This window comes from Pezoporus occidentalis, unplaced genomic scaffold (genome assembly GCF_034315485.1).
Source record: "Pezoporus occidentalis ecotype Australia unplaced genomic scaffold, CSIRO_AGI_Poc_V1 ctg20, whole genome shotgun sequence".
In the NCBI taxonomy this organism is placed as follows: Eukaryota; Metazoa; Chordata; class Aves; order Psittaciformes; family Psittacidae; genus Pezoporus; species Pezoporus occidentalis.
The window spans coordinates 323,620-337,800 of NW_026913856.1; the positions used below are offsets into that span (position 1 = coordinate 323,620).

At 40.9% G+C, this 14,181-nt stretch overlaps 1 protein-coding gene across 1 annotated transcript; it reads left to right on the top strand.

Moving 5' to 3' along the window:
• The first annotated feature begins 1,024 nt into the window (after positions 1 to 1,024).
• RRAD (RRAD, Ras related glycolysis inhibitor and calcium channel regulator) lies at positions 1,025 to 5,018 on the top strand. The gene is made up of 5 exons (XM_062618239.1): positions 1,025 to 1,053; positions 1,144 to 1,510; positions 1,623 to 1,696; positions 2,229 to 2,433; positions 3,389 to 5,018. The coding sequence occupies exons 2-5, from the start codon at positions 1,156 to 1,158 to the stop codon at positions 3,664 to 3,666; spliced, it is 912 nt and encodes a 303-aa protein (XP_062474223.1). The 5' UTR covers positions 1,025 to 1,053; positions 1,144 to 1,155; the 3' UTR covers positions 3,667 to 5,018.
• Positions 5,019 to 14,181: the final 9,163 nt, after the last annotated feature.

Below are 14,181 nucleotides of genomic sequence, written 5' to 3' on the forward strand. Positions count from 1 at the left end.
CAGGGATTTTCCCATACTGATCAGGGTCTAATCTTTTGGGAGCAGCAGCCAAAGTTATTTTGGCTGTAAAAATGTCTCACACATTTTGTTGCTAGGTAAACAACAAACTGTATACATGATGCATGGGTGAGCCATTCGGAATACAAGTATAGTAATCTGGTTAGTCGTTTCTTCACTTGATCACACGGTGATGACTGTGTCACTTATGAGATAAGACTTTCACTGTTTCACTTTGCTGCTCAGGTGAAATCAAGAGAAGAATTTGACCTTTATGTGTATAATATGTTTTATATTGACCTCTTAAATAGTTAGCACTGCATGTGAAGGCATTGGCAAGGTTGTTATGTTAAGTGCAAGCCGTAGCACAGCTTCTTTTCTCCTAACTCCCTTCTGAGCACCGAGTAAAGTTAAGCACCAAGTGAAACAAATACTGCAGGTTTGACAGTATTTTCCCTAACATTATTGCGGACATATAAACTCCTGGTCAATAACGTAGAGCCTAACAAGCCTCGGAAACCTGAGTCCAACAGGTGCTCTCTCACAAAGGACTGTTTAGTGGCAACAAGCCGCATACACGGGAATACTGCCTTCCATCAGGCAAGCGGGACCCCGGGCCGGCAGGAGCGGGCCGTGGGGCTGATCCATGTGGCGGTGCTTCCCCCACAAGCGCTCCGAGCCTACCCCATGGGCTCCTCCGGGCCCACGGCGGGGCAGCCCCACCGCCCACCCTTTCGCTGCCACCGGCAGCTCGGTCCGCGGCTCCCCGTCGGCCTCGGCCGAACATAACGGAACAGAGCCGAGCCGAGGCGAACCGAGATGGACCGAGCAGCATCCACCTGAGCCGGGCCACCCTGCCGTGGGCGTGCGCCGCTTCCCCCGTTGGCGGTGGCAGGGTGCCGCGGGACGCGTCATGGAGGGGCGGGCCGAGCCGTCTCTCGGCGTTATAAATACGGGCAGCAGCAGAGAAGGTGCAGCACTCGCTGAGAGCGCCTCAGTACGAGCGCTAGGAGCGGAGAAGCCCCTCACTGCTCGCTCTTCTCCGAGCGCCCTGAGGTAAGCGCCGCTCCGGGGAACGGCACGGTACGGAGGGGCTCTGCGGCGCAGGGCGGCGGGTGCTGACAGTTCCCTTCTCTCCGGCCTCAGCTCGGCACCTCTATGACTCTGAACCGCGGCGACAAGCTGCTCTACCTGGACAAGCGACGCTGCAGCATGCCGTTCTCCGTGCATCAGCATCTGCACCGGCGAAGCATGCCGGTGGACGAGCGGGACCTGCAGGCCGCCCTGCCAGAGGACGAAGTCGCTGGGTTGGTGCGCTGCACTTCGTACAGCCCCGGCGAGGCGCAGCGGGAGAGCTGGGCTTCCGACTCCTCCGACTCGGTCATCTCCTCGGGTAGTGACTCCGACAGCAGCCTCTACAAAGTGATCCTGCTCGGGGAGCACGGCGTCGGCAAGACCAGCTTGGCGCGCATCTTCGGCGGCGTGGAGGACAGCGCGGAGGCGGAGGAGGCCGGTGAGGCTGCGGGCGGAGCGGGGGTCCCGTAGCTCCCGGGGCATCTCCCTACGGCCACCCCGGCGGGGACGCAGGAGAGTAACTGCTTTTTGTGTACTTGTCTTTCCCGTAGGAAATACGTACGACAGATCGATTATAGTTGATGGAGAAGAGGCGTCTCTCGTGGTGTTCGATATATGGGAGCAGGTAATTACAGATTTGGTATCTCTTTGTCATGGCTTGTCAGTAGTTCAGTCTTCAGAAAAGCAGAAATAGCACAGCTATGTCTGTCTAGTTCTCCAGTCGGATAACTAACATTAAAGAAGATAACTGACATGAAAAAATATGACATTAACAATTAGAATTCGTGCTGCCTTTGTTTGCTCCTGCAACTAATTTCTTTAGCTACGCACACAACTTAAAAATCTGAAGAGCGTTGGAGTGTGAATCCCTTAATGCTTGGAATAAGCAGCAGCTTACATGAGCAGCCAGGGGAACTACTGTAAAATTAGAGATTTGCAATATGAGCAGTGCAGACCTGACAGAATTTCTAGAAACAAAAGAATTTTGTTTTTGTAATATATCTTAAATATTTTTCTTTTAAATTGGGAGGTTGGCTTACTTTCACTAACTCTTGATAATAGAGCTAAGAAAAATACCTTTAAGGTGCTTACAATAATTAAAACAGTGTTGAATAGACTTTCAGTGCAATAAATCTATTTCTTGCCTTTTGTTTTAGGATGACAGCCAGTGGCTTCAGAACCACTGTATGAAGATGGGAGATGCTTATATTATTGTATATTCAGTGACAGACAAAGTTAGCTTTGAAAAGGCTTCTGAGCTAAGAATCCAGCTAAGAAGAGCAAGGCAAACGGAAGACATTCCTATTATTCTTGTGGGCAATAAAAGCGACCTGGTCAGATCCCGGGAAGTCTCAGTTGACGGTAAGTGACACCATTCACTTACACAGCTGTGGCTACAGTAGTAGCAAGGGCTGTGGAGGATCATGGCTAATAGAAATGGTCTGGTTTTAATGTAGAAAAATAAATTGAGGTATGCTGGAAAAATCAAGCCAGCTGGCTCATGCAGGGAGACTCAGTCCCACAGAAAACAGTGGCGAGTGTGGTGATCTGTTTTTGCCGTGTTCCCTGTGTTAAATGCCTGCACACAGGGGACTGACTGAAGTTCATCAGATGGTCGCTTGTTTCAGGCTGGTGGCAGCGCATGGTTAACCTGTCCTAGCTGCAACATAAGTATTTTGCTCAAGCTTACAACTTTGCCACGACTTACCACAAGTTGGACATGGGTTACTGCAACGTTCCAGAGTTACGTGCTTACATCTGGAACATTGAGCATCTTGTGTTTTGAATGCAGTCCTAGTCAAATCCAGTGGTGTACAACTTCCTGATGTCTAGTGGTATGTTCAATGACTTGACTGGTGGACTTCAACTGCTTCATTTGTAGCTAGTGTGGAAAACTCAGTTATTATAGCAAGGCAGAGGTTCGTAGTAGCTCAGTGACTTCCAGTAGAAGTAAAGCCCATTTCTTTCTGTACCTCGCACTCTTGCTGTCAAACTGTAAGTGTGCATCTAAGTACCAATCCTATATCAGCTTTAGCTCTTAAGCAATACTGGGATGTTCTGCCTAGAAGACTAGTATTGCCTTATATTCAGTGCCATTGGTCAAACGAGATTCCTGACCCTACCACAGCAAACCTGAGAAGAGTAAGGGGGCAAAAACATGAGTGCAAATTTGGACTTTCCTACAATGTAGTAAAGCGCTTCTGTGGCATTGAAGGCACTTTACTTAAAGTCAAATTTTGTTTTGTTTTTTATTCTGCCAGTATTTATAAAGGCAAAATCTCCATCTCTACTCATCTCTATTTCTCTTTCCATTCAGAGGGACGGGCCTGTGCCGTTGTGTTTGACTGCAAATTCATTGAGACCTCAGCTGCTCTTCATCATAATGTCAAGGACCTGTTTGAAGGTATTGTTCGGCAGATTAGACTTCGCAAAGACAGCAAAGAAGACAACGCTCGGAGAATGGCCAACACAAAAAGAAGAGAAAGCATAGGCAAAAAGGCAAGACGATTCCTGGGGAGAATTGTGGCAAAGAACAACAAGAAGATGGCTTTCAAAGCAAAATCAAAGTCTTGCCATGACTTGTCTGTGCTTTAGGAGCTTTCAGAAAGGCCAGCTTGTTGCATGTGGGTGATGAACAAGCAATTGACAGTTACAAGAACTGTACAGATGATCCTCATGGTGATAACAAGAATGACTTACCAATTGAGACTCTCGTTAATGCCTTAAGGTGTGCAAGCAAGTCTGGAAGTTACAGTACAGTGTCTGCTTCATTGATAAATGGTTTAAGTTTCAATTTGTGCAAGCAAATGAACTAAATTTAAGTGGCTTGACATGCCCACGTTTTCACTGTGTATATATGTTATATATCTTCTTGTCCTGTGGATATCAGAGATGTTAAGAAAGGATGATAAGTATCACCATAGATGTGTCTTGTTTGCAGAGCAAAACTTAAACTTGTACGCAGGCTCGTACGCTCTTTTTAGTATAAAGCAAGCAATGATAAATCTTTTTAAACTGAAACTTGGGGATGGTGGAGTAGAACCACATTAGAATGTGACAAAACAAATTATATATATTTAAATACAGAACAGATACCGTTTTATGAAGTTAATTTGCACTTACATTAACCATTCTTCAATTAATTTGTTACTTGTTTACATGTACATTTTATAATAAAGTATTATTTCCTGTTATAAATTGTGCTTTTCTCACAGTATGGATAAAAGACAGCAGTATTTTTATACTGACTTTTTTCACCGTACAAAACATTATGCACAGATTTACATGTGAAAGTTCTGGAACAAGATGAATTTGGAATATCCTGTGTCCTTTTCTTTAATGGATAGCTTCTTTAAGATGTAAACCCTGCTTTTATGAATACTCTACTTTAACAGCTCATAGGGGGAAGGGGTGCCTTCAGTCTGGTTCTCAGCTCTGGCCGGAACAGGACTGTATATAATGCCTTGAGTTAGTTAGATGTCTGGTGTCTATATTGATAAAAAAGCCTGTAATGTTCTCTGTTTTAAGTCTTCTCCTGACTTGATGGTATTGTATTATAGCCAATAACCAAATGTGGGGATTTGGGTTACATTTTGGGGATTTTTCCTTTTCTGGGAGCAGTATACTTACCTACTCTCAAGTCTGTAGATAACCCTCTTGTGGCTTCAAAAAATTAAAAGCAGACTGGCAAGGCTGCTTGAAACAATTGTAGGCTACAGTTGTAGTTGTGGTGTATGGTGGCCTTCAGTGTTGTTAAAGTTTTCATGTTCATTTTACTGTATTATAATTAATGTGTGTCCATGATTTTTCCCTACTTGCTATTCATGAAGTTGAAAAGCAATCATGTCTCAGTGAAAAAGTTGGACTCCTTGTATTTGCTTTATAAATGCCTTTTCATAGGATGCATTCTCTTTAATACATAAACTTACTTCTCAAAAAACGTAAAATGTGCTTTCTTGTCTCTTTCTACTGTCCATGCCTGAGCCCAGTTCTTCAGAGAGTTTGCCCATGATTTTTATAGGGGCTGACCTTTCCCATACAGCAGGCTCATTGCATCAGCTGTTACACCTTATGTATTGTTCCCCCAAGCTCCAACAATCACCTCTCCGCTGGGTTAACCCAATGCTTGTGCAGTTAGTACTGGGAAATCAGGAAACAGTAAATACTGGGGAAAATTGCATCTGATTTACATGGGTAATACATGGTAGAATTAGTGTCTCCTGATGTGCAACTGGTGGACCTAACTGGTTAGATGCACAGTTTAGCCTATGTTGCTAGTAACGGGTCAAATTTCTTTTGAAGAGAGGGGTTCACTGTGTGTCCCGAGTGAAGTCTAAAGTGAATAATTCTGTCCTGCTGCCAAAACTCACATTTACCTGATGATAAATTTGAATTGGATTTGGCTTTTTTTTTTTTTTTGCTAGCCTTGCTTCCTGGCAAACAGTTATCACTGGAATGTCTAACCAGTGCCAGAACATGGCACCAGGTATCTATTTCCACGGAAGCTTTTAACTGTCAACACCAAAGCAATTGCTCTATTCCTGAAAATTCTACAGCAAAGATGTTCGAATTCATCTGCATAAATTTGGCACATACCTATTCATGCACATGCTAAAGTTACTGCTAAAACTGCACGGTGCTTCCTGTATATCTGCAAAGCCTCTGTGTTTTGGATGCTTTCAGAATGACCAGGAAAGGACTGACATCTTAGATTGACTTGCGAGATTTAATTCTGTCCATAGCAAATACAAGGAATCAGATGCTGTCCTGCAAACCCATAGGTTAAGATATGGCATTTCACAAAGTACAAAATGTTACGAAGATGTGTCATTCCTAATGCTGCACCATAACTGCAGCTGCAAAGCCTCTTCAAGGTCATGGTTAACAGCTGTGCTTTTCTCACACCCTGACCTACAAATCAGATGTTTTACTGCGTTCCTGAATTCAAAGGTTAGGTTTGGACAACTCTTAAGCCTAAAATATTTCTGAGGTGCTCTAGCACATTGCTAGAGGTTCATTTAAAGTGTGGAAAATAATTTGTATTTTGAAATTATGTCATACAGGACACTGTGAGACAGCAAGCTGAATCACTCTAAAGAAACTTGGGCTAATCTATAATGTATTCTATCAGTTAATACTGTAAAATAATTATTCAAATCCTCATTCTACTATTTTTTTCATTCATTTGATTGTACAAGGATTAGCATAATTAAGCCATGGCTCATGAGAAGTGGGAGGGTTTGTCGTTATTGGAGCTCTGGTAACCTGCTCCAGGCCAAGTTCGTATTTTATGCTATAGAAGTATTACCATGAATGCTATTTTGCTGAGATTCTGTAGCTCCTGGAAGATTTTCTACCCTGAAAAAAAAAAATAAATTAACTTCTTGGGTGTCATTTAGTGTAATTTTCAAGTAGGCTTTTGGAAGTACATGTGCAACACCAGCTAGAAGTCAGTAATAGGCACGTAACTGAAAAATACCTCTCAAAACCAACCTTCTTTGAAAGGTTATTTGTATCCTTAAGCATCTGAAAGTCATCTATAAGGTTTTGTAATCTGGTAGGTTTTACTGATGTGGATACTTAGATGCCTGTCATTACTGGGGTGACTCTACACCATGTGAGAACTACCGAGTTGCGGACAGCTGTATTTTCCCTTAATTATTACCAGAGTAGAACAGAGCGGAGGGTAACAGTGGTGTGAGTTTTCTTACTATTTGCCAATGTACATCAGTGTTAATTCGGAGGGACAGTTCACACAGTCATTTAATCTTTACTGCCTTCATTGCTGCTGCCAGCTGAAATTCCTGTTACTGCTAATTGTGGTGGTGGATTTTGTGTTGGCACAAATCCATTTGGAACAGCTAGTTATTAACAACTACAGTGGAAGGACATTGCCTTTTATATGTGACACATAAGTTAAGTAAACAAATCAAAGCCTCCTCTGCTTGCTATTGCTAAGCTAGCTCCTGTAAATTCCTCACCATATGAAAAATGGGAAGAAAATCATCCCTCCATCTGCCAAAACTATAAAGCATAAAGTCATGTCACATAAATATAGACAAAATGTTAACTGCTGGGGGAAGACTTAGAATCACCAAAAATGTAGTTTTACTCAGACGTATGTTCTTAAAATAGGACTAAAAAAAACAGGGCATGTTCTACATACTAACATTGCATAACATCACTGTTCTTTATTGAAAAGGAAAGTATAGTGAGTTGACAGTGATTACGAATCCAGTGTGTGTTAAGAGATTGCTAACATAATCTAAAAAAGTGTGGGGCAATACTCAGGCTGAAACTTGCTTTAGTACTCTAGATTTTATTTAGAGACAATGTACAGGTTTAATTGCATGTCCGTCACAGAGACCTTGCTGAGTATGCAGTCACAGTCACAGGTGATGTCTGTGCATTCCAGGATCATCATTTAATTTATAATTTACCACATGGTGTCTAGCATTATAATGGACAATTTGACTCCCTCTTTGAATAAAGGGATATCTGAACTCCAACACTATTGAAGTTACAAATTTCTAAAAATTGAAACAGTAAATTATGTCAGCTCTTCCTGTGCTCAATGACATGGACATTGAACAGAGAAGTAAAAGATAAAAGGGAGAACAAATGCCCATTACTTATCTACAAATGAGATTTCTCTAGCCGCTGTTCAGAATCCAAGGGGGAACAACACTGTTTGACTTAAAAATGTAGTAAGTATACTAGCACTAGAAGGTAGGAGGCAGGCTAAGAAACTTAGTTCCGACACCGAGCCCTTCACAATCAAGATAATACAATTATGTACCACAGAAATTTTCTGGCTACTGGGTAAAATGGGCAGCATGTGCTCTAAAGACTCTTCTCTCTCTCATGCTCCCCTCCTCCCCCTGCCCTTTTTTACCCCTATTTATAAATGTGCTGTCTGAATGAATCATTGGAAACTAATTAGGAGCCTACAGATTTTTTTCTAATACTTACCATATTTATCACAGGACCTGAAGAAAATATTAATCTGAACTAAAATTTAGCAGAGTCAGAGACACATAAATAGAATACATTTGAAAACATTAATTTTCTCACCCTCCAAAAAGCTTCTCTGAAGTACAAAACAGGATTTGGAGAGCAAGTGTTCCTATTCAGAATAGTCTAGTCACCCCCTAAAAATCTCCTCAGCCTGTTTCTGGCAGTAAGTTCCACTCTCATCAGCCTCATTACACTAGCTTAGATAATTACACCACCGTTGGGCTGGCAGTCCAACTGAAGTTTGTGACCCTTACTTTGGGAATGACAGTTTTCAGTGCAGTAGATGCCTTGGCAGAAGAACATGATTTTTGTCACATCTAAATTGGATTACTGTAATGCATTATGCTTAACAAAGAGCTTTCAGGAGCTCCAGGTAGTAGGAAATACAGTCATGTTAATTAAGCTGGCAAGGTCCAAATGAACATGTCACTTCTGTGCTGTGGGAACCCCAAGCCTGGGTTTTCATACATTTTTAGGTGAAGTGATGATCTAGAAAAGCTGTAGATAGCATGAGTAATGTTGATAACGCTTCACTTTGCTGCATGCTTCTTGGCTGACTACAAAGCTTGTGAACTCACTAGAAAGTCAGCAGTGTTGCTTGATTTTGGACTGCTCAATGAGAACAATCTTTGCATTTCTAATTGCAGGTGTTCAGTTGTCTTACTGCAGGTATTTGAGCCACAGGAGTGTAATGCATCTATCACTGCAATGCTAACTGCAAGAGATCATGCCCTATTTATCACTCTTGCAGATCAAGGATGCAAAAAGCATAAAGCAACAGAAATATATCTTAACTGAACTAGAACATATGGTGAAATTTCAAACTGTGCCAACTTGCATAAGCTCCACTTTATTACAGGCCTGCCATTGGGATTTATTGAGCAGTGCTTACCAGCCTTCTTCAAGAAAAAGTAACTGCCTTTGAGTATCAGACAGGTGCTGAGCAACTTTCTCACGGATTTTTCAGCTATGGGTATCTCAGTTGTTGGGCTTCTTTGTCACACGCTTTTCATGTCAACTTCAACTTTATCTTTTCAACCTCCATTGTTACACATTGTCACCCTTGCAGCAGTGGCTCAGCGGTACGGTGGGAATGGGAAAGCAGCACTCCTCTGCTGCTGCATGACTTACTGAAAAACATCATCTGTCAACAGCTGTAACACAAACCTGGTCCCCCAGCTCGCTGCTTTACATAATATAGTCTAGATAAAAATGTCAGATTTTGCTACATGTAAGTCCCTGATTAAGACATAGCACATTAAATTACTCTCTCCTTGAATGTCAGGGGTACAAGGGTACAGGGGGTACAAGGCAAAAGGGAATAGAAGATTTTTAGCTCATCAGAATATGGAGAAAAAAGAACAAACCTAAGCAATCTGACAGCAACCTCTCACTTCTACCCTATAGTAATTTTTTTCAATGGAAATCTTTTTGGCTGTGGAGTCTTGCTGCATATGCTCTTCTGCCTTTTGACTATTCAGAGTTCTTGGATCAATAGCCTTCCTACCCAGTCCCATATGAAAAATCTTCTTACAAGTCTGACACACACTCAAGTTAAACAAGTTGGATTAAAGATACGAGCAATGGGAAAGTTTCCATGATTTTTAAAAGTACTAATAAAAGCCTTTTATTCAACAAATTGACATTTCTCTGCAGGGTTTACAACTCACAGTCCACATCACTGTGGTAGTCCATTAAATTCAGCAAGGAAAAACTGGTTAGAGAAAAAAAAGAAAACATAGAACTCATTAGTCTTTATCAGTAATAAGTATTTTCTGTGGTTGATACTCTGCAGCAGATTAAAGTCACTGTCAGTAATAAACTGCAGAGTAAAGCAAACAAACTGCATGGTTAGGCTGTTTTCACTCTACATTTTTGTCCTTACCACTAGCAATGTTTCACTTGTGCAAGTAAAGATACTCAATTCAAATGTCTGATAAACACACAATGAATGCATCTACATGCAGTCACTACCTGCAGAACTGTTTTTCTTTCTTTTATTCCTATGTAATAATTCAAAAGATAATACTAAAAATCTAAGGTATAACATAGAAGTGAAATAGGTACAAAAATAAATCAGTAGCCAGCACTGAGTGAGCAAATAATGCTTCCTGCAGATCTGTCTCTTATTCATCATTTGTTTTTTCAAGATACTAGAGAGCTGATGTACCCGTGCATGCCTGCACAACATTTATTCAAAAGCTGAGCTATTCAAGCATCAGAGCAGAACTCTGAATGGCCAAGTCCTCAAGAACAAATATTTAGTATGCAAATATCAGGCAAAGTAGCCTCTATCTTCTGAGAGATTTAATTAGCAGAACATCCAACTCTTTTTAGACCAGTTCTAGAAAACAACACATAATATTCGAAACGAAATTTAAAACCAAAAATGTGATAAGAACTTTTTAATGAACAATTTCATACTCAGCCTTCAGAAAGTGACTTTTAAACGAAATTCTTAGTTAAATTCTACAGATCCTGACTTGGTTCATTTTTAATTACAAGGTGAATAATTAACTAATATGTCTTTATTATTTCATTCCCAAATTAATGTTCTGCCCTTCAAGATTAAGATGGACTAAAGAACATTTTCATTTTAACCAGAGAAACTGGGTGTTAGTTGATTTTCTCTATCTTTTCTGCTGTCTTGGACTGTGGCCCCTTTAAAGTCTCAGTGCTTCCTCCCACCTGTCCATGGTGAATAAGGACATCTCCAGCCTTCAAAGTGAGAGGGCTTTGCCTGCTTTAACATTTCTTTTTGAATGACTATGCCTAAATAACTGTTAATGCAGTATTCATTTGAGAAGCAAGATGTAGAGCAGATGTCAAGCCCAAAAGAACAAACCACAGACAAATTTTGACAGGAGTTTGGATGTTGTGAATATCGTAAGCGCAAAGCAGCATTCCAGGTGGTAATTTCAGGTCTTTCTTGACTGAACAAAGATGTTTAATGTTCTCCTCATTAATAAATGTCAGTATTTTATAGTCCTTCTTTTTATTTTTTAAGAGAATTTGAAGCATTCATGCACTCTAAATGTTCAGTTTAATGCTGGATGGGGTATGTTTGCTGGCAAGTATTAAAGATATAATTATGTCTAGAAAATGACATTTGCTTTACATTGGCTTTTCTTGGATTTTTTTTTTCTTTGGGTATCATAGGAAGAGTGACTCTGTTGGCACCCACAGAAGTCACATAAAAGGCTGAGCAAAAAGGAATGTATTGAAATGAAATCTATATGCAAGTTGGTATTTCCATTTGAGGATATTTATGAAGTAAATCACCTGACTTTGCTGCTGAAATTGCAGATGAGGGGTGGATGGATGGATGGGTGGGATAAACATGCCAGAGAAGACCTGTAGGTCCAGAGGCAGAGTGCACTTTTTGATCACTGCCTGCTTCCAACTGTTCCCTTCCTAAGCTCTCCAGGCAAATGCAGGGGTTCTTGGGCTGAAGCAGAGAAAAGGAGGGCAATCAGAGCAGTGCAAACTTCACTTGTACTAACTTCTTGTCTTGGAGCTGCTTCAGCTGCAGCACAGATTGCTGACTTCAACAAGGAGCTGTGCCTGAGGAAGATCGAGTGAAGTGTCTAAACTGCTCAAGCAGAGTTTGTTCTTCCATGTTGTGTTTGCTGAGAAATGTCTTGCATCTCAAAGAATCACCTCTACCTTTCTTCCTTATCCTCCCTCCTTCTCCCCTCCCCCACCCCCAAAGGGCTATTTTTAATTCACTGGTTCTAAAGCTTGCTTTCTTAACAGCAGGATAGAGGTTTAATTAAAACTCCACCTGGTACTAACATAATCCAGCAAAATCCCATCCATTTCAGGGAATAAATCCTTGCTGAGGCTGGTTAACCAAAGGGATAGTTTAGGCATTTTCCTTTCCTCTTCCTTGAATTTAACTGTACTGCATGAGAAAAGCTGAAAAACCATTCAAGTTTTAAAAACATTTATAAAACATTTTTTATGACACTGAAAATGTCTTATTAAGGTCACTTGGTGAATAATAGATGAAGAACTCTAACTGCATTTTAATATCTGTGTTTCAGATATTATCCTTTGTAATTTCCAGAAAGTTGAACAGAAAAAAAAACAAGTGAAATTCTTAATACTCTTTACTTCCATTCCTATCTGAATGGCAGATAAGGCCCAGCACCTTCATTGCTAAACGTACTCCCAGCTTTATAATTCCTTATTCAACTGATTGCTATTTATGCAAATAATGTTATTAAATTCACAGGACAAATCCTACTCTTTTCTGAAGAGTCAGCAGTTTCAGGCCCTGGTTTTGGAAACACTAACAGACATGCAATGTCAGCAGGGTACACTGAACGTGTAAAATTAAATGAATATTTAAAAGGTTGTTGATTTAGAATTGTGTTCTTGCTATACCACTGAGCAAATGAAGGTGGAATTTGGCATAGTGAGATGTCTATGTTGTCTCATGAACATGTATGGCATGTTCACAGGATCAGGATACGTTTTGAAAACAAAATAATTGCAGGGCAATTTCTGCGACACACAATCACACTGTGCCGAAAAAATGAACAAGCATAGGATGGTTCTCCAAAGTAAAACCAAAGCTGAACAATTTCTCCACTGATGATTTATTTTACCATATAAATAAGACAGATCCGGTAGTCACTACTAGAATAAGGTATTACGTTAATCGCTAATAAATTCAACCCTTCTTTGGAATGTTCTCAGCACTTACAGTTCACAGGTTAAGAAATCATTAAAATAATAAGTCATAAACACACAGAAATTTCAACAGAGCAGAATGTTGCTAAGAATTAGTTTTCCAAAGAAAGGGATATAATTCTAACACATCATTTTAATTCTGAATCACAAATTTATCAAAAGGACAGCTGAAATTTTTATTAACATCCTACCCAATCTACCTTTTGGAAAGGAATGATTATGCTGGAATCTCAGTTCTATTAGAAATTAAGGGTTTAGCTGTAGAGGTATAGTGAAAAGTCCAACCTTGCATGTGAGCGGACCAGGGCATGGGTCACTTGAGATTGCAAAAGGAGATGACAGTCCTGGTTGGACACTTTCTGATTGCCTAAGCTGCCTTTTTTTCCAACCAGATTTGCCTATCCCACATGCCCTTGGTCATTCTGCTTCTAGTAAGCATGGGAAAAGCCCTTCCCAAATTTTCACTCACGAAGCCAAGCCATCAATCAATAACGAAAAGTTGAAAACAAAAACTAATTGGAACCCAAAGGATCAAATAAGATATTTCTTAAATTTCACATAACTTCAAATGCTGGCTTGTGAATTTGTGATAAAATTTAACACTGGCAATTTCATGGATCTCTGTTATTCGTGGAAAGCATCCATTTGCAAGTTAGAGAACCAGTATGAACTTGCTTCTGAGCCTTACCTACTTCTGAGTTACAGCAGAACAAATAAGAAAGACAACTTCTGCAAGTAATAGAGGAGCTGACAAGGAGAGGTGCCATGCTTGACCTTCCAACAGGGAAGGGCTCGTTGGAAATGTGACGCTCCAGGGTAGCCTTGGTTGCAGTGATCATGAGATGGTCGAAATCAAGATCCTCAGGACAGTGAGAAAAGCACACAGCAAGCTTACTGCCCTGGACTTCAAGGGAGCAGAATTTGGCCTCATCAGGAGTATTTTTACTTGCACAAGTGAAAACTTCTTGTTATTGGTAAGGACAAAAACATAGAGTGAAAGCAGCCTAATCTTGCAGTTTGCTTGTTTTACTTTGCAGTTTATTACTGACAGTGACTTTAATGTGCTGCAGAGTATCAAGATAACCACAGAAAAGACTTGTTACTGATAAAGACTTTAGGAACCTGCTTAGTAAGGTTCCATAGGATATAGCCCTAGAGGGCAGGGGGGCCCAAGACTGTTGGTTGACATTCAAGGATCACCTGCTACAAGCTCAGGAGTGTTGCATCCAACCAGAAGGAAGTGCAGCAGGAGGGCCAGGAGACCTCCTTGGGTGGATAAGGAGCTACTGAGGAAAATTTGAGGGAAAAAAGAGGCTTATAAAAGGTGGAAGCAAGGAGAGGCGGCCTGGGAAGAATACAGGGATGTTGTCTGGGAAGCTAGGGACCAGGTTAGGA

What these genes read in the sequence shown, in the direction of transcription:
- RRAD (XM_062618239.1), top strand. Translation starts at nt 1,156, where the DNA reads ATGACTCTGAACCGCGGCGACAAGCTGCTCTACCTGGACAAGCGACGC. An exon ending in TGTTCGATATATGGGAGCAG is followed by an intron (nt 1,697 to 2,228) that starts GTAATTACAGAT and finishes CTTTTGTTTTAG; the next exon opens with GATGACAGCCAGTGGCTTCA. An exon ending in CCGGGAAGTCTCAGTTGACG is followed by an intron (nt 2,434 to 3,388) that starts GTAAGTGACACC and finishes CTTTCCATTCAG; the next exon opens with AGGGACGGGCCTGTGCCGTT.